General features: G+C 41.3%; 1 protein-coding gene across 3 annotated transcripts in view; it reads right to left on the reverse strand.

The window, feature by feature from the left end:
* Positions 1 to 4,184: 4,184 nt before the first annotated feature.
* Positions 4,185 to 19,122, reverse strand: part of ZFYVE26 (zinc finger FYVE-type containing 26) — an 87,300-nt gene continuing 72,362 nt past the window's right edge. For all 3 annotated transcript variants that reach the window (XM_049897889.1, XM_049897888.1, XM_049897890.1), the window contains 3 exons: positions 18,787 to 18,969; positions 17,379 to 17,423; positions 4,185 to 6,251 (listed from right to left, as the gene is read on the reverse strand). In XM_049897889.1, coding sequence (XP_049753846.1) covers positions 6,048 to 6,251; positions 17,379 to 17,423; positions 18,787 to 18,969 — 432 coding nt within the window. In that variant the 3' untranslated portion in view covers positions 4,185 to 6,047. The remainder of the gene's footprint in view (positions 6,252 to 17,378; positions 17,424 to 18,786; positions 18,970 to 19,122) is intronic.

The raw sequence follows: 19,122 nt of genomic DNA on the forward strand, positions 1-19,122 counted from the left end.
AGCATATTGATAGGTCCGTTTTTTTAAATCCACTCTGCTAATCTCTCTTTACTGATGTATTTAAGCCACTTACATTCAGCATGATTATCCATGAGTTTATTGCTGTCATATTGTGCTTTTTTGGTGGTGCTGATGTTTTCTTTGTTCCTCTTTTTTTTCTTGTGCTAAGTTCCTCTTGTTGTTGATTTTCTTTCTTTCATTATTGTGGATTTTGTGTTTACTGAGTATTATGTTTTTCTTCTTTTTTATTTTGATGATTAGCTTTGTTAACTTTCTTTGAGGTTACCATGAAATTTACCCTTATCTTCCCAAGTTTGAATGAGTCTTTTATTACTTGATATCCCCTTGAATTCCTCTCCATTTGAAAGTTCTATACCTACACTGTTTATGCCCCCTTTTATTGTTTTGACATTGTCATCATTTACTGGTCAACATCTCTAGTTCCCTGTTTTAAGTCTATAAATCTAATTTTAAGAGATGTTGCCAACTTGCCCTCCAGAAAGAGTGCACTAATGCACATTTCCATCAGCTGCACTTGAGTGTCAATTCCCCCATATCCTTGGCAACACAATTTGTTAACAATCTTTTTGATCTTTGCCAATCTGTTAGTGAAAAGTTACATTTCATTGTGGTTTTAATTTGCATTTCTCTTATGAGTTGATCTCTTTTCATGTTTTTTGGCCATGCATTTCTTTTTCTAGAAACTGCCTATTTGTATCCTTTATACATTTTTCAATTGGGTTATTAGTATTATTCTTATTGTGGAAATTCTTTGTAAATTAAAGAATTTAAGCCTTTGTTATATAGATCACAAACATATTTTTCTAGGTTTTGGTGGTCTTTTTGTTTGCATTGGTTTAAAAAAAAATTCATAAGCAATAAGTCTGATGACATAAAAATCAAGTCTTTCAAGGATTCTGGGTTTGTATCTGCTTAGAAAGACTTTTTGTACCTCAAAATTATCGAGAATTCTGTTTATTCTTCTTGAATTATTGTTGTTATTTGTTAATGTGTAGTTGCTAGGAGGTGCAAGTCTAGGATAGGCATTTGAAGTGATGGAAAGAAGCTTCTGCAACAATCAGAAGGAAGTCATAAGGGGCTGAACTAAGGTGATGAGGCAGAAGTAACAGGCCTTCCAACTGTTAAGGTAGGATGCTAAAAAAAAAAAAAAAAAGAAGAAAAGTTGCTGTTGAGTACATTCTGACTCACAGCAACCCCGTGCATTTCAGAATAGAATTGTGCTCCATTAGATTTTTAAATGACTGCGATTTTTCGGAAATAGATCTCTAGGCCTTTCTTCTGAGGTGCCTCTGGGTAGATTCAGACCACCAACTTTTTGGTTAGTAGCAGAGCACTTAACCATTTGTGCCACCCAGGGACTCAGTAGGATGATATGACTTGGGTTTGACTGGGTATATGTTTGATGCATGGTAGGTACTTGAATGTTTATTGAAGGAGGAGGGGGAAGAAATAGCACAAAGAACCCTTGAGGTTCTTAACTTGAGCAGCATGCACAAAAATAACATTAATTAATAGTGATATTCACCAAAGGAGGACGATCAGGCTTGTGAGTATAAAAATGGTATGGCGGTGGCTTCTTACCTTCTCTAACTTCACCAGGGAGAAGGAGACTCAGGATCAACAGCCAAAGGCTGATTCCTATGAGGCGGAGGTCTGACATGCTCCTCTCTCCACTATCTTTACCAATTCTGACACCAACTGTCCCTCCCATGGCACTCTCTACTTCTCTGCTGAGTTCAATAATTCATTGCAATGGCCACACAGAACTCACAGACAATATAGTCAATTGTCTTGTTATTAGTGAAGTAACAGGTTACAATACCGGTTCAGGAACACTCAGGATACAGTTCTTTCATCAGGACGGTCTCTTTTCAGCCGTGCCTGCAGGCATGCCTCTCTCTCACCCCTTGGCCTCTGCCCTGCCTGGATGTTATAAACATCTTTCTGCTCTGCTGAGAAGTAGCCCGAGACACCCCACTCCACTAGTAAGCCTTGACCCAAAGACACTCAGCCCTAGCTCTGTGGGTTGGCAAACCTAACTTCACCAAGTGCCCAGAAGCACCCTAATCTGCCAGCAGACCTCCTGCCTGAAGGCACTCAGCTTTCTCACTCCATGGGCCAGGAAACCCACAGCACCATCTCCTGGTTCTGCTGCCATTTCTCTGCCACCACTTCTCTCCATCTTCAGTGTTACAGTTCTCTCTCTTTCTGTCTTCCTGGAGCTTCTCGACACAGGTGTCCCAGGACCAAAGGATAGACTCCACTCTTGGCTCTTCTTTCTTGCTGGTGGCAAGAACCTCCCTTCCCGCACCTGGGATGGCTCGTTTTAAGCCTAGTGGGATGGCAAACCTGACCAATCCCTTTGGTGGGCCACAATTACCTTATTTGCACAATCTGGCCCAATTGCTTGGGTGGGAGTTACAAAACCATGGTGAGAAAGGTCACACAAAACCAATCTATCACATCACAGTGAGCCATGTGGGTGAGTTCCAGGATGCAGCCAAAAGGCAAGTCTAATGTTGAAGAGCATTACAGGGGACAAATTTGGTTTAGAACTCAAAGATAAAGATGATTGCTGAAGGTATGGGGTTGTACGAGAGAGGATGATGGTGTCAAGGGAGAATGCATAGAACCTTGAAGAATTTCTGTCTTTAAGCCAGAGAAGAAAGTTTAATTTGTAGGAGAAGGCATTTGATACGGCCCTGAAAGTATTTGGAGTGGTGGTGATGAAGGAAGTGTTCTAAGCAGAAACAACAGCATGAAAAAACAGAGAGCAGGAAACACTCCACCCAAGAAAGCCTTCAACAACCAGATGTTGAATAAATTTCTTGTAACAGAACTGAAGTTTCAAGGACTAGTTAGTCAAATTTGTCACTGTGGAAGAGAGAATGAGGATCAAGAAAATGTTATTTCCTCCAAGGTTACTATGTCTATTGGTATTTGGTTGCTTAGGTATTAAAAGAGTCTAATAGCCTTTTAATCTACTTTGCTTAAGCTCCAGCCAAAGACGTCTGGCAACTTTGGAGTGACTCAGGTTTCTAAACAGAGTCAGTGGCCATCTATTCTAGATTTAGACTGGGTGTTCCACTTTTTTCTCTGTCTTGGTATATCATGTCCACACAGCTGGTTTTCAGGTTTACTTTCATCATTACTTTGTGTTTGTTGTACTTTTTTTGTGTGTATGTTTGTTGTACTCTTGTTTTGTTTTTTTAATTGGGAAATCGGATGAGATCATGTTTCTGGGGAAAAGAGGTATTGGCACAATACTACTAACCACGGCTCAAGTATCATACTGTAAACATATGCTCTAAGAGGGGGGCAAGAGAATATACTACACTAAATTTGAATTCTGCTTTTCCCAAAGACCCTATCCCTGGTTTCAAAGATTCATAATTTGGCTGATTAAAGAAAGAAAGAAAAAAAAGGTATACAGAGTTAAAAAAAAAAAAATGACAAACAGTGTTTTAAAAAGTTTTAGAGTACCATATTGCACCCATCAGACTGGCAAAGACCTACAAAGTCTGATCACTATTGGGGCACTCTTCTATACCACTGGTGGGACAGCTAATTGCTGTGACCACTTTGGAAAGCACGTATCCTATCCTCTAACCCAGCAATTTTGCACAAGATGATTCACTATGGCCCAAGGAGTAGTGGCAAAAGATGGCAATCAAACAAAAATGTCCATCAATAAGGACTGACTACATAATTATAGCACACACCCCCCCAGTAGAATGCTTTAGTCATTAATACTTGTTTATGCCTAAAATAGCTCTGGAACTACACACTAGAAACTAACATTGGTGGCCTCTGGGAGGGGACTGGGTGGCTGGGATACGGATGGGAGAGACTTTTCATTTACCTTCTAGACTTGATGAATGTGTTCCCTATCTCCAACCCCACCCTCAAATGAACCAAAAAACAAAAAACTCTTCTGGTGACAAAGGTGTATAATAGTTTTTAACACATAGGAAATGAGATAAATCCTAACCAAAGGGTCATTAGATTAGCCTTATGGGGATCATTCAGTGAAAGATCGAGGGTTGAAGGCCATCTGATTTTTCCCACCCACCTTTTTTCTCCACACAGAACACAAAGAAAAACAATGCAAAGACCAAGAGCTAGACAGTACAAAGCAATCATGGAGATAAGAAACTTGTAGGACAAACACTTTATTGTGCCTTGCTTGTAGTAAAACATTCAACCCTTCTTATGTACATATTTTTTTCTTTTTTCTGAACCACAGTGTGATGCTCAAAGGCCTTTGGCCTCATCTTATGTCAGTCTGGTCAATGGCTGCTTATTTTATAGTTCAACTAGTTAGAGAAAAAGTCAGGAAAGTCTGGTCTTAATATCCCAAATTAGGGGCTACAAAATTTGCAACCCATTATATAAAGTGCTTAATGGTCAGTGCAAAAAGGGCAGACTTAGAAGGAAAAGCAGATGCCAGGGAATCACGTTTCCTGGGAGACAGATCCATTCCATGACTCAAGGAAGAAGAAGCCACTCACTGAACTTTCTCCAAAAGGGACCTAGTATTTTCCTTGAGTTTTTCCCCTCTGTAATGGGATTAAAATTTTTAATCTGACAGATGCCCATAATAGCTGTTTATTTTATTATTAAAAACTTGGCTAGGTGGGAAATCCACAGGGTTTCTAAGCACCAGAGATACAAACTTCAGCTTCCAGTTCCCATTTGCCTCAGCATCCAAAGTGAGATCAACAGACTGAGTTCTGGTTGGTGAGAGGCTCCGAGGTTTTATTTAGGCCCCCTCATTTGCAGATCAAAGTCACTGAGAATGCCAGGCCCTTCCTAAAACAGTCACCTCTCTGGTGGGAAGACAAGCTAGTGCATACTGAAGAAGCACTTCACCTAGTTTTCCACCAATGGCACTTGACCTACTCTTTGTTCCCTCATTCTCTTGTCCCATAGACCCTACTCAGACTCTAAGACACAGAAAAGGAGCACACTGCTTTCCCAATTACCCCTTGATATCTGCATATCCATCCCTTGGTCCTGAAGAGTTGAAGGGAAGCAGGAGAGAGGAGGAAGTGGTTTCCTAGCCAATTCAAGGGGGCACTCAAGGGACTGTAACTCAAATAGGGAAAGTCTAGCCATTTGGTCCCAGGATCCTGGCTGTCATTTTCCTCTCCCCTGACTTTCAAAAAGGGAGCTACATTCTCTCACCCATCAACTTTGCAGCAGGGATGTTCAAACGAGATAGCTCTGTGCTTGTGATCAACTCGCATGTGTCCTTATTGGAGAGGTTCACGTATTCCTCTCCTCTGGGTTACAGTGATGGTGCCTGTCCTGCCTGTATATCAGGCTCCCAGGCCTGACCACTTGAATCTGTACCTGTAGCTTTCAGGTGCTGGCACCCTTGCGCTCACACTACCTTCCAAAGACTCCAGTTAACTCCTTGTGCTTGTCAGAGAAGACACTTGGGAAACAGTTTTAGTCCACAGATAATACTGGCCCCAAAGCTATCTCTGAATTTTGGGAAGGAAAGCAAGGGAAAAAGAGGCAATCCTTTGATGTTGCTTGATAATTTTCTGTAAAACCCCTCTAGTTAAGAGGAGCTACTAAAGTGTCTCCACATGGAGGGGGGTGTGTACAAACAGGATGACCCGGGTTAAGAACCAAAATACAGGGAAGGTTTTCAGACTAGCAAAAGGCTAAAATAAAGTGCCTCTTCTCAATGGAAGAGATTCATTTGTTCAGAAATGCTCAGGTGTATACATGAGTGCACATGCATGTACACTCACTCACTCACTCACTCACTGAGGTAGAAAGAACTGGCCATCCCCAGACAAACATACAGACCCCACAATTTTACAGAAATATGGCACTTGTGTGAAAGGTCCCATCCTGGCCCAAGGTGGCAAGGAGGGTCTAGTCTAGTTGCTTCTGACCAGGGGGCAGAGATGAGGGAGTCCTACTCCCCAGGAAGAAAGAGATGGGGGCATCCCCATTACTCCTGTTGCCACAGTTCTCAGGCTGCATTTTTCTGGCCTTACTGCACACAGTCACTTCTTGGGGCCTGAGCCATGGGCTCCCCGGATGTGGCTTGTTAGAAGCCACTGGGCACAGATATCTTGCACTACGGCATCCCCGCTGCTCTTGGCGGCCTGCTGCACCCGCTGGACGAGCACAGTGGCCCTTGAGTGTTCTTGCTTCACGGCAATCAGGTAGGCGGAACGCAGTTTGCAACACGTCAGGTAAGCCTGAACCTGGCAATCAGATAAGGAGACAGTGGGAAGGAACATGTTGTCAACAAACACACAGGGCTGCAGCAGAAAGCTCGAGGAAGGTGAACTCTCACTGCTTACTTACAAAATAAATAAATACAAAATAAATGCCTTTCAGTACAGTATAACAGCTCTTTAAATACTGTGGACACAAAGCTTTTATATTGTACTCTTTTACAGTATAAAAAGTTATTAAAAATAAACTAAGGAAAAAAAAAACTAAGAATTTCCAAAAGGAAAAGGCAGCAGGCAGAGCCTGGCTCTGCCCACTCCTTCAAGGCCTCCTCCTCACTACTCAGGCACTCCAGCTTCCTCCTGGTGTCAAAGCCAGTGCTGTCACTGTCCACAAGTTGTGACTGTAGCTTTGTGGGTGATTATGTATATTAATGCCTATCTCCTTGACCAGACTTTAAGTTCCACGAGGTCAGGAATAGTGCCTTCTTCTTCTACCTCTTGTATTCCTGGTATCTAGTACAGGGCCAGCTTGTCAACCCAAAACAAAACCCATTGCTGTCAAGTTGATTCCAACTTATAGTGACCCTACAGGACAGAGGAGAACTGCCCCCATAGGGTTTCCAAGGAGTGCCTGGTGGGTTCGAACTGCTGGCCTTTTGGCTAGCAGCCGTAGCTCTTAACCACTACACTACTGGCATGTACTAGGTGTTCAATAAATATGTATTAAATGAATGACTGAATGAATGATCACATCTCCCCCCTCTACCATGAGCACAGAGATCTCCCTTCTCCATTTTTTATTTCCAACTTGCTAATTAAAAATCCTTTAGCAAGTTGCATAGTGCCTGGGGTCTTAAAAGCTTGCAAGCAGCCATCCAAGGCACAACAGTTGATCTCTATTTGTCTGGAGCAAGAGGAAGAAGGAGAGTCAGGAGCAGAAGGAGGATATGGAACATGTGGCTAATTGCCTCCATGAACAACTGTCACCTTTGCCATAAGACCAGTAATGGTGCTCAGATACCATTACTAAACATTTTGATCAAGGGCACTCCAGAGGAATCCTGATCAAAACGTGGAAATGTAGAACAGAATTTCAAATTCTCATGGACTCCATACTTTTGGGAACCATGAAGGCTGATGAACCCTGAAACTATTGCCCTGAGATAATCTTTAAACCTTAAACCAAAAATATCCCCTGAAGTCTTCTTAAAACAAAACAAAGGTTTAGCTTAAGTAGTAAAAAATGTCCACCTTGCACACTATGTTCTTTTAAAGAACTATCTATATGGGATCAAATTGACAACAACAACTAGAAAGGTTCTATGAGAACCTTAGGGGGCAGTGAGTTTTTGTGAATGAAGGAGGAACAACTTGAAAAAGGAAGGTATGAATGGTTGCACAACTTGAAGAATGTAACCAATGTTACTGAATTGCACATGTAAAAACTGAATTGGTGTATGCTTTACTGTGTATATTTTCAATAATGATGAGAAATTAATTAAAAAAAGGAATAAAAAAATAGCAAGGAATTTTGGGGAGAAAAATGCATACACACAATTAGAAAAGGTGTAATTAAGGCCTAACCCCAGGTTGACTTGACTTTTGTTGTTTGGATCAGAAGCGGCTCCCAAATGGAGCCCTCTCATGAAAACCAGGCTAGGTGGGAGCGGCTCCCATCCCTGGCTTTGATCTCAGCAGTGTCGCAGCCTGGTTAGCCAGTGTCCTAGGCTGTGGCCTGCAAGGCCCTCTCAAGCCATCAGAGAGCTTCCACTAGCAGCTGCCTTTCTGCCATGACAGTCCTTCCTGGCTAGTAGAAGGGGTTCTTCTCTCTTTGTGTTTCAATGCTCCAATTTCTTTTTTGTCCTGGTCACTAAAGTCTTTCTTTCCTGTCTAAGCTCAATTACAGATAATCTCCTAGAAGTCAGAAGATGTCTGTGCTCACTAAACTGACCAAGTCCTGCCGTGTGGGGCATCTCCTCTCTGCCCTGGGATGCTAGCTTTCACTCAGTCCTTGCAGGGCCCACTGAACACCCATGTGTGTTAAATGTATACCACGAGTGTATTAATATGTATCACAGATTGCCAGGCAAAATTCCTACCAAGAGAAGAAGGACAATTTGCCAAAGAGTTTGCAACCTGTTGCCGTTGAGTTGATTCCGACTTATAGGGACCCTCTTGAACAGAGTAGAACTGCCCCGTAGGGTTTTTTTTTTAAAATAATTTTTATTGTGCCTTAAGTGAAAGTTTACAAATCAAGTCAGTCTCTCACCCAAAAACCCATATACACCTTGCTACACACTCCCAATTATTCTCGCCCTAATGAGACAGCCCGCTCTATCCCTCCACTCTCTCTTTTCGTGTCCATTTCACCAGCTTCTAACCCCCTCCACCCTCTCATCTCCCCTCCAGGCAGGAGATGCCAACATAATCTCAAGTGTCCACCTGATCCAAGAAGCTCACTTCTCACCAGCATCCCTCTCCAATCCATTGTCCAGTCCAATCCATGTCTGAAGAGTTGGGTTCGGGAATGGTTCCTGTCCTGGGCCAACAGAAGGTCTGGGGCCCATGACCACTGGGGTCCTTCCAGTCTCAGTCAGACCATTAAGTCTGGTCTTATGAGAATTTGGGGTCTGCATCCCACTGTTTTCCTGCTCCCTCAGGGGCCCTCTGTTGTGTTCCCTGTCAGGGCAGTCATCGGTTGTAGCCAGGCACCATCTAGTTCTTCCGGTCTCAGGATGATGTAGTCACTGGTTCATGTGGCCCTTTCTGTCTCTTGGGCTCATAATCACCTTGTGTCCTTGGTGTTCTTCATTGTTATTTGATCCAGGTGGGTTGAGACCAATTGATGCATCTTAGATGGCTGCTTGCTAGTGTTTAAGACCCCAGACGCCACTCTTCAAAGTGGGATGCAGAATGTTTTCTCAATAGATTTTAATATGCCAATTGACTTAGATGTCCCCTGAAACCATGGTCCCCAGAGCCCTGCCCCTGCTACACTGGCCTTCAAAGCATTCAGTTTATTCAGGAAACTTCCTTGCTTTTGGTTTAGTCCAATTGTGCTGACCTCCCCTGTATTGTGTGCTGTCTTTCCCTTCACCTAAAGTAGTTCTTATCTACCAACTAATTAGTGAATGCCCCTCTCCCACCCTCTCTCCCTCCCCACTCTTGTAACCACAAAAGAATGTTTTCTCAGTTTAAACTATTTCTCAAATTCTTATAATAGTGGTCTTATACAATATTTGTCCTTTTACAACTGACTAATTTCACTCAGCATAATGCCTTCCAGGTTCCTCCATGTTATGAAATGTTTCACAGATTCCTCACTGTTCTTTATCGATGCGTAGTATTCCATTGTGTGAACATACCATAATTTATTTATCCATTCATCCGTTGATGGGTACCTTGGTTGCTTCCATCTTTTTGCTATTGTAAACAGTGCTGCAATAAACATGGGTGTGCATATATCTGTTCGTGTAAAGGCTCTTATTTCTCTAGAGCCTTTATTTCTCTAGGATATATTCCAAGGAGTGGGATTACTGGATCGTATGGTAGTTCTATTTCTAACTTTTTAAGGAAGCGCCAAATTGATTTCCAGAGTGGTTGTACCATTTGACATTCCCACCAGCAGTGTATAAGTTTTCCAATCTCTCCACAGCCTCTCCAACATTTATTCTTTTGCGTTTTTTGGATTAATGCCAGCCTTGTTGGAGTGAGATGAAATCTCATTGTAGTTTTGATTTGCATTTCTCTAATGGCTAATGATCGTGAACATTTCCTCAAATATCTGTTAGCTATCTGAATGTCTTCTTTAGTGAAGTGTCTATTCATATCTTCTGCCCATTTTTTAATTAGGTTATTTGTCTTTTTGTAGTTGAGTTTTTGCAGTATCATGTAAATTTTAGAGATCAGGTGCTGATCAGAAATGTCATAGCTAAAAACTTTTTCCCAGTCTGTAGGTAGTCTTTTTACTCTTTTGGTGAAGTCTTTGGATGAGCATAAGTGTCTGATTTTTAGGAGCTCCCTAGTTTTTCTTCTACATTCTTTATAGTGTTTTGTATACTGTTTATGCCATGTATTAAGGCTCCTAACGTTGTCCCTATTTTTAATTCCATGCTCTTTATTGTTTTAGATTTTATATTTAGGTCATTGATCCATTTTGAGTTAGTTTTTGCGCATGAAGTGAGGTAATGGTCTTGTTTCATTTTTTTGCAGATGGATATCCAGTTATGCCAGCACCGTTTGTTAAAAAGACTGTCTTTTCCCCGTTTAACTGTTTTGGGGCCTTTGTCAAATATCAACTGCTCATATGTGGACGGATTTATGTCTGGATTCTCAATTCTGTTCCATTGGTCCATGTACCTTTTGTTGTACCAGTACCAGGCTGTTTTGACTACTGTGGCGGTATAATAGGTTCTAAAATCAGGTCAAGTAAGGCCTCCCACTTTGTTCTTCTTTTTCAGTAATGCCTTATTTATCTGGGGCCTCTTTCCCTTCCATATGAAATTGGTGATTTGTTTCTCCATGTCATTAAAGAATGTCATTGGGATTTGGGCTGGAATTGCATTAAATGTATAGATCGCTTCTGGTAGAATAGACATTTTTATAATGTTAAGTCTTCCTATCCACGAGCAAGGTATGTTCTTCCACTTATGTAAGTCTCTTTTGGTTTCTTGCAGAAGTGTACTGTAGTTTTCTTTGTATAAGTCTTTTACATCTCTGGTAAGATTTATTCCTAAGTATTTTATCTTCTTGGGGGCTACTGTAAATGGCATTGATTTGGTGATTTCCTCTTCAATGTTCTTTTTGTTGGTGTAGAGGAATCCAACTGATTTTTGTATGTTTATCTTGTATCCCGATACACTGCTGAACTCTTCTTTTAGTTTCAGTAGTTTTCTGGAGGATTCCTAAGGGTTTTCTGTGTATAAGATCATGTCATCTGCAAATAGAGATACTTTTACTTCTTCCTTGCCAATCTGGATGCCCTTTATTTCTTTATCTATCCTAATTGCTCTGGCTAGGACCTCCAGCACAATGCTGAATAAGAGTGGTGATAAAGGGCATCCTTGTCTGGTTCCTGATCTCAATGGGAATGTTTTCAGGCTCTCTCCATTTAGGGTGATGTTGGCTGTTGGCTTTGTATAAATGCCCTTTATTATGCTGAGGAATTTTCCTTCTATTCCTATTTTGCTGAGAGTTTTTATCATGAATGAGTGTTGAACTTTGTCAAATGCCTTTTCTGCATCAATTGATAAAATCATGTGAATTTTGTCGTTTGTTTTATTTATGTGGTGGATTGCATTGATTGTTTTTCTAGTGTTGAACCATCCCTGAAAAAAAATTTTTTTTTTTTTTTATCCCTGCATACCTGGTATGAATCCCACTTGGTCATGGTGAATTATTTTTTTGATATGTTGTTGAATTCTATTGGCTAGAATTTTGTTGAGGATTTTTGCATCTACATTCATGAGGGATATAGGTCTACAATTTTCTTTTCTTGTGGTGTCTTTACCTGGTTTTGGTATCAGGGATATGGTGGCTTCATAGAATGAGTTTGGTAGTATTCCATCCTTTTCTGTGCTCTGAAATACCTTTAGTAGTAGTGGTGTTAACTCTTCTCTGAAAATGAAGCTGTCTGGGCCAGGGCATTTTTTTGTTCAGAATTTTGTTTATTACCTTTTCAATGTCTTCTTCTGTCATGGGTCTATTTAGTTGTTCTACCTCTGTTTGTGTTAGTTTAGGTAGGTAGTGTGTTTCTAGGAATTCATCCATTTCTTCTAGGTTTTCAAATTTGTTTGAGTATAGTTTTTCATAGTAATCTGATATGATTCTTTTAATTTCAGTTGGGTCTGTTGTAATATTGCTCATCTCATTTCTTATTTGGGTTATTTGCTTCCTCTCCTGTTTTTCTTTTGTCAGTTTGGCCAGTGGTTTATCAATTTTGTTGAGTTTTTCAAAAAACCAGCTTTTGGTCTTGTTAATTCTTTCAATTGTTTTTCTGTTTTCTATTTCATTGAGTTCAGCTCTAATTTCTATTATTTGTTTTCTTCTGGTGCCTGTGAGTTTCTTTTGTTGCTCTCTTTCTATTTGTTCAAGTTGTAGGGATAGTTCTTTGTTTTTGGCCCTTTCTTCTTTTTGGATGTGTGCATTTATTGATATAAATTGGCCTCTGAGCACCGTTTTTGCTGTGTCCCAAAGGTTCTGATAGGAAGTGTTTTCATTCTCATTGATTCTCTGAATTTCTTTATTCCATCCTTAATGTCTTCTATAATCCAGTCTTTTTTGAGCAGGGTATTGTTCAGTTTCTAAGAGTTTGATTTCTTTTCCCTGCTTTTCCTGTTACTGATTTCCACTTTTATGGCCTTATGGTCTGAGAAGATGCTTTGTAATATTTCAATGTTTTGGATTCTGCTAAGGCTTGCTTTATGACCTAATATGTGGTCTATTCTAGAGAATGTTCCATGTGCACTAGAAAAGAAAGTATACTTGGTTGCTGTTGGGCGGAGTGTTCTGTATATGTCTATGAGGTCAGGTTGGTTGATTGTGGCATTTAGATCTTCCGTGTCTTTATTGAGCTTCTTTCTGGATGTCCTGTCCTTCACCAAAAGTGGTGTGTTGAAGTCTCCTACTATTATCGTGGAACTGTCTATCTCACTTTTCAGTGCTGATAGAGTTTGTTTTATGTATCTTGCAGCCCTGTCACTGGGTACATAAATATTTAATATGGTTATATCTTCTTGGTGTATTGTCCCTTTAATCATTATATAGTGTCCTTCCATACCCTTTCTGATGGATTTAACTTTAAAGCCTATTTTGTCAGAAATTAATATTGCCACTCCTGCTCTTTTTTGATTGTTGTTTGCTTGATATATTTTTTTCTATCCTTTGAGTTTTAGTTTGTGTGTCTAAGTCTAAGGTGTGTCTCTTGTAGGCAGTATATAGACGGATCTTGTTTTTTAATCCATTCTGCCACTCTGTGTCTCTTTATGGGTGTATTTAGTCCATTTACATTCAGGGTAATTATGGATAGGTATGAATTTAGTGCTAACATTTTGATGTCTTTTTTTGTGTGTTGACCGTTTCTTTTTCCCACTTGATTTTATGTGCTGAGTAGATTTCCTTTATGCATTGCCCTTTCCTCATATTTGTTGTTGTTGATTTTGTTTCTGCTGAGTCTGTATTTTTCCCTTGTATTTTATTTTGATGAGTAGGATAGTTTGTCTCCTTTGTGGTTACCTTATTATTTACCCCTATTTTTCTAAATTTAAAACTAACTTTTATTTCTTTGTATCGCTGTATCTTCCTCTCCATATGGAAGGTGTATGATTACATATCTTAGTCCCTCTTTATTATTTTAACATTGTCTTCTTTTCTATAATAACATCACCATTACCCTGTGTTGGGCTTTTTTTTTTTTTTTTTAATCTTGTTTTGTTTTTTGGATTTCCCTGTCTGGGTTGACTTCTGGTTGCTCTGCCCAGTGTTCTAGTCTTGGGTTGATAGCTGATATTATTGATTTTTTAACCAAAGAACTCCCTTTAGTATTTCTTGTAGTTTTGGTTTGCTTTTTACGAATTCCCTCAACTTGTGTTTATCTGGAAATGTCTTAATTTCACCTTCATATTTAAGAGACAGTTTTGATGGATATATGATTTTTGGCAGGCAGTTTTTTTCCTTCAGTTTTTTAAATATGTCATCCCATTGCCTTCTTGCCTGCATGGTTTCTGCTGAGTAGTCCGAGCTTACTCTTATTGGGTCTCCTTTGTAGGTGACTTTTCTTTTATCCCTTGCTGCTCTTATAATTGTCTCTTTATCTTTGGTTTTGGCAAGCTTGATTATGCCTTGGTGACTTTCTTTTAAGATCTACCTTATGTGGAGTACGATGAGTATCTTGGACAGATACCTTCTCATCTTTTACAATATCAGGGAAGTTTTCTGCCAACAAATCTTCAACAATTTTCTCTGTATTTTCTGTTATCCCTCCCTGTTCTGGTACTCCAGTCACTCGTAGGTTATTTCTCTTGATAGGGTCCCACATGATTCTTAAAGTTTCTTCATTTTTTTAAATTCTTTTATCTGATTTTTCCTCAAATATATTAGTGCCAAGTGATTTATCTTCGAGTTCAGAAATTCTAGCTTATACTTGCTCAATTCTGCTCCTCTGACTTTCTATTATCTAATTCTGTAATTTTATTGTTAATCTTCTGAATTTCTGATCGCTGTCTATGGATTTTTCCAGCTTATTAAACTGTTCATTATGTTCCTGAATAATCTTTCTAATTTCTTCAGTTGCTTTATCTGTGCATTCCTTGGCTTGTTCTGCGTATTGCGTCATTTCCTTCCTGATGTCTTGAAGGGTTCTGTACATTAAACTTTTGTATCTGCATCTGGTAATTCCAGGAATGCACTTTCATCTTGAAGATCCCTGGATTCTTTGTTTCGAGAGCCTGTTGAGGTGATCATGGCCTGTTTCTTTATGTGACTTGATATTGACTGTTGTCTCCACGCCATCTATAAGTTATTGTATTAGTTTATGCTTTCTTACTGTGTCATAGCTGCTTGCTTTGTTTTGTTTTGGTATACCCCTATGGGTTGCTTGAGTGAGCTAGCTTGATTATTTTCGCCTTTGGAGCTCTGGTGTCCTGTCCCCAGCTGGCTAGAGCTGTTATCGGGTATATCAGTCTAGGAGTCCATTCAGTTTTCTTGTATGAATTCAGCTCAGGTTTCCAGGTAGCTGATATCAAGTGTGTGGTACAGGCTCTGTCCTACAGTTTTAGAGGGGCAGGGGTGATTGACGTATATACCCGTATCTGATTGCAGCAGGGAGTCACGCTCTGAGCAAGGCAGGGGGCTGAGAACCAACTCCCAGGTGTCTCTGAAGAAAACGTGTCTCTGTTCCCTACAGCGTGCTGGTGGGTGGGCTCTGCAGAGGGACCACAGGCACCCAAAGTTTTTGGTTGTAAGGACTGGGAGGTAGCAGTTATCCCTGGGCCCCTGTCGCGGGTGGCTGGGCGACCCAAGTGGAGCCACCAGTCCTTAGGTCCCTATTGTGGGTAGGTGGGGACCTTGTTTAATAGGCAAAGCAATGTCAAACATCAAACACCCATCTCTCCACTGCACCGCTGAAATGGTTGGAGTTCATCAACAAGGCCTATTCTCCTGAAATAGGCCCACACAGGTCCAGGCAGAAGGGAAAGGTGCTCAAGGTCCATGGACGGTTTATGCCTGGACAGGAGCTGCTACTGTCCTGAGCTCACCTGGTTAATGGAGCTAGGAAATTAACTTTTCCCACCACTTGCAAATTTTTTCCTTCCCCAAGGCCAGGAGGACGGCTCTAAGTGCTCACCAGGGTCTATCTCCAGCCCAGGGATTCAATCACTGAAGCTGGCTTGGGGGTAGGGGGGGCGGGGAGCGTGGTAAAATATCCACAAATACTTTGCTTCCGCCGGGAGCACCGTTCTCCTCAGGTTCCGGAGGCGTGAGTGGTCTGTGTGGCTGGCTGCTTCTCCCTGAGGAAACTGCAGCCGAATGCTAGTACCAGCCCACTGCTGCCACCGCTCCGGGAATGGTGTCTGAGGGCTCCCCACGATTCAGGTCCGGTGACTCCTCTCCACTTCTGAACAGCCTCTTCCTCCCCCTGCCCCTCAGTTTGTTGTCTAAGCTTGACTTTGATGCTCAGGGCTCCCAGCTTGTCACAAATATACTCGTTTCACTGGTTTTTTTGGTCTTTGTTGTAAAGAGGGCTCGATGGAAGCGTCTGTCTATTCCGCCATCTTGGCTCCGCCTCCTGTAGGGTTTTTGAGGCTGTAATCTTTAAGGCCACATGTTTCTCTGGTGGAGCAGCTGGTAGGTTTGAACAACCAGCCTTTCAGTTAGCAACTCAGTGCTTTACGAACAGGGCTCCTATGTTTGCAATAGGAACTAAATAAAGCTGGTTTTTGGCAAGACTCCATGGCCTGAAATCACTTAACTGCATCAGAATGGCTGCAGAGTGAAAACGTTGAAAAAGTGGTAACAACTGTATGGATTTTAGTGATGTACATCTTCCCTAGGAAAAAGTTTCTGTTCTGTTGAGTGTGAAGCTCAGTGAAGCCTCGGAAAAGAACTGCAGTCCAGGAGTCAGGGACCTGGGTGAATGTTTCGGCTTCCGGTTTCTCATTCTGGTTCTTTGAAAGTATTTCTCCACATTTCAGAATGTGAAGAGCTTTCATCTATCTTTGCCTTAGGATTTCATTTGGATATGAAGAAATAAATGAAGAAATGTTTAGAGTATGTTCTTCTTCCTAATCCTCAACTGAAAAATGCCCGAAAACTGAGTCCCAGTATCAGCAATATAGCCACAGCAGCTCTGTGGCTGTGTAAGAAGCTCTTTGGCTCTGACGTTAATTTTCTTCATGAGGGACTCATCTGCCAGATCACTCTACTGCTGGTGGAAAGCGTAGCTCAAAGTCTGGCTTGGTTTTCCTGTGCCTCTCCTGGCCCATGTGCCATCTGGAGGATGGCAGGAGGACCGATTCTGTGGTTAGCCACAAACGGGGCAGCAGGTAGTACTTTTATCTTGGCTGGCATTTATCACAAAGGCAATGTGAAGCAAAGGTTTGTCAACTTCTGACTAGGTAGGGAAGAGCCCACTGGCCTCAGGGGAGAGGCCCATTCTGGAGAATGAGATACCAATGGACGTTTGTTGGTCAAAAGGTTGGGTGGAGCTTTTTCTAACAGTAGAGGGTACCCTCTTTCCCTCAGGATATGCTAATAAATAGCACCTCGTATCTTCTGTTCCATCTTTTCCATAGGATGGAAGCGCCCACCCATTCCGAGAACCTCATTCAGTCACCCTAACGATGGAAGAGAAGGACTTCCTAGGGTTCTCTTTTTACTTCAGTATAAAATAGAAATTCAGAAGAGGTCTAGAACACGTTTGTCTTGGGGATAAAGAAATGGGAAGGCAAAAGTTCACGCAGTTGATGTTCACATGTTCCCCTATCTACTCCCTCCCTTCTACACTTCTGTCAGAGTATCGGCCCCACCTCTGAATAACAAAGAAGTTGAGATTCAAGGTTGTATGGTGCTGTTGTAGGGAGCAAGGGAAAAAAAACAAGAAGCCAAGCCCAAGGTGCTGTTCATGCATCACCAGGGTTTGGAGAGGATTCTGCTCACCTTGTTGTCATCGTTGTGGATTGCCTGGATCAGGCCCTCCAACTCCTGTGCAGAAGAGAAACATAGTAGGTGTAAGAGAAGAATCCCCCAGCACAGGAACCTGGCCCCAATCCAGTATCAGCTTCATCATTCTGACTCCAGGTTGGGGATATCTGCCTGATTCTTCTTTTTAAACTCAATTCCTGATATAAGAGCAATGAAAGAAATCTGACAGATAACACTAAGCTTGGGGAAATTGGGGAAAAGGCAAAGGTCCCAAGAACCCCATATTTGGTTTTCACAAATGGATATGGTTCTGTTCACCCCACAATGATACCAAAACATAGGCCGTTAATTTTGTAAGCAGCATGCTTCAAATGCCATCCTCTGGACCACCCTGACCTCCTCTAGAATTACAGGGAGAAGCTCAACTCTGTTGGCCCATAGATACTGCCAGATGCAAAAAATACTAGATAATGGGATATTGAGGGACATCTTCTAGGTATAGAGGTATCACCATGAATTTTTCTTTGCAGAGAAGGGTTGATTAGAGTGGGATCGTTATTGTAGAAGTGTCAGAAAGATAAAGGTATCTTGTAGAGCTTCAGGAACATTGTGGAGAACAGAAAAATGAGGAGGGGGTGTGAAGATTCTTATGGATTAAATCGTATCCCTCAAAATATGTGTTGTAAATCCTAACTTCTATGCCTGTGGTTATAATTCCATTTGGGAATGGGTTGTCCTTGTTATGTTAATGAGGTAGGATTAGTGTAGGGTGTATCTTGAGTCAATCTCTTTTGAGATATAGGCAGTCCCCGGGTTACGAACGTCTGACTTACGTACAACCCACAGTTACAAATCAACCCCATTAAAGCCTATTACATTAAAAATTCGAGGTATGTACAATGGTTCATAATAACAAACTACTTTGTGACACCCATCAAAACATTATTATTATTATGTTTAAGATGTTTTAGCATATCTATAAGTGTTTCTTTACTGTCTTTTATGCATAGAAAGTACACTATATACTAACACAAACATTTGACTAACTGACATTAGATACGAACTGTACCTAACTGTTTCGACTTATGTACACATTTGACTTAAAGACAAATTTAGGAGCAGAACTCATCCATAATCTGGGAACTGCCTGTATAAAAGCAATTAAACAAGCAAGCCAGCCAGCAGAGATGAGGGAAGATACATGCTAAGCCACCTGAAGATCATCAAGGAGTCAAGGAATAGGGAGCTTCTCCTAGAGTCAGCACCCTGAATTTAGACTTCTAGCCTCCTAAACTGTGAGATAAAAAAATACCACATGTGGGTGGCTTTTTTAAAGTGGTATTTCTGCTACAGCAGCGCTAGACAACCAAGACAGAAGATGTTGAAATAGACAGGCCGAGCTGAAGTATGGGAGTTAGCATACCTGGGGTGGAATTCTCTTAAATGCTTCTAGACAGTTGAGGAGGATGGTGTCCCCGTCATTTTTGGCTGCCATGCCTGACTCACTAACACACTTGAGCAGTTGCTGGATCTCACTGTATTTCTCTCTCTCCACCAACTGCCGGGCAGCTCTGCAGTAGGTGATAGCAGCATCCAGCTGGAAGTCCTAGAGAAGAACATGGGATGATGGGCTTATAATGCAGGGGGTACCAACAGTGGGAAGGGGGGCAACATTTAAAAAGCTCCCACTGTGCTTGGCATAGATAAGTCATATTGACGGTAGTCAAAATGGCAAATACAAATAGTCGATTCTCATTAT

This window comes from Elephas maximus, chromosome 10 (genome assembly GCF_024166365.1).
Source record: "Elephas maximus indicus isolate mEleMax1 chromosome 10, mEleMax1 primary haplotype, whole genome shotgun sequence".
Taxonomy (NCBI): Eukaryota; Metazoa; Chordata; class Mammalia; order Proboscidea; family Elephantidae; genus Elephas; species Elephas maximus.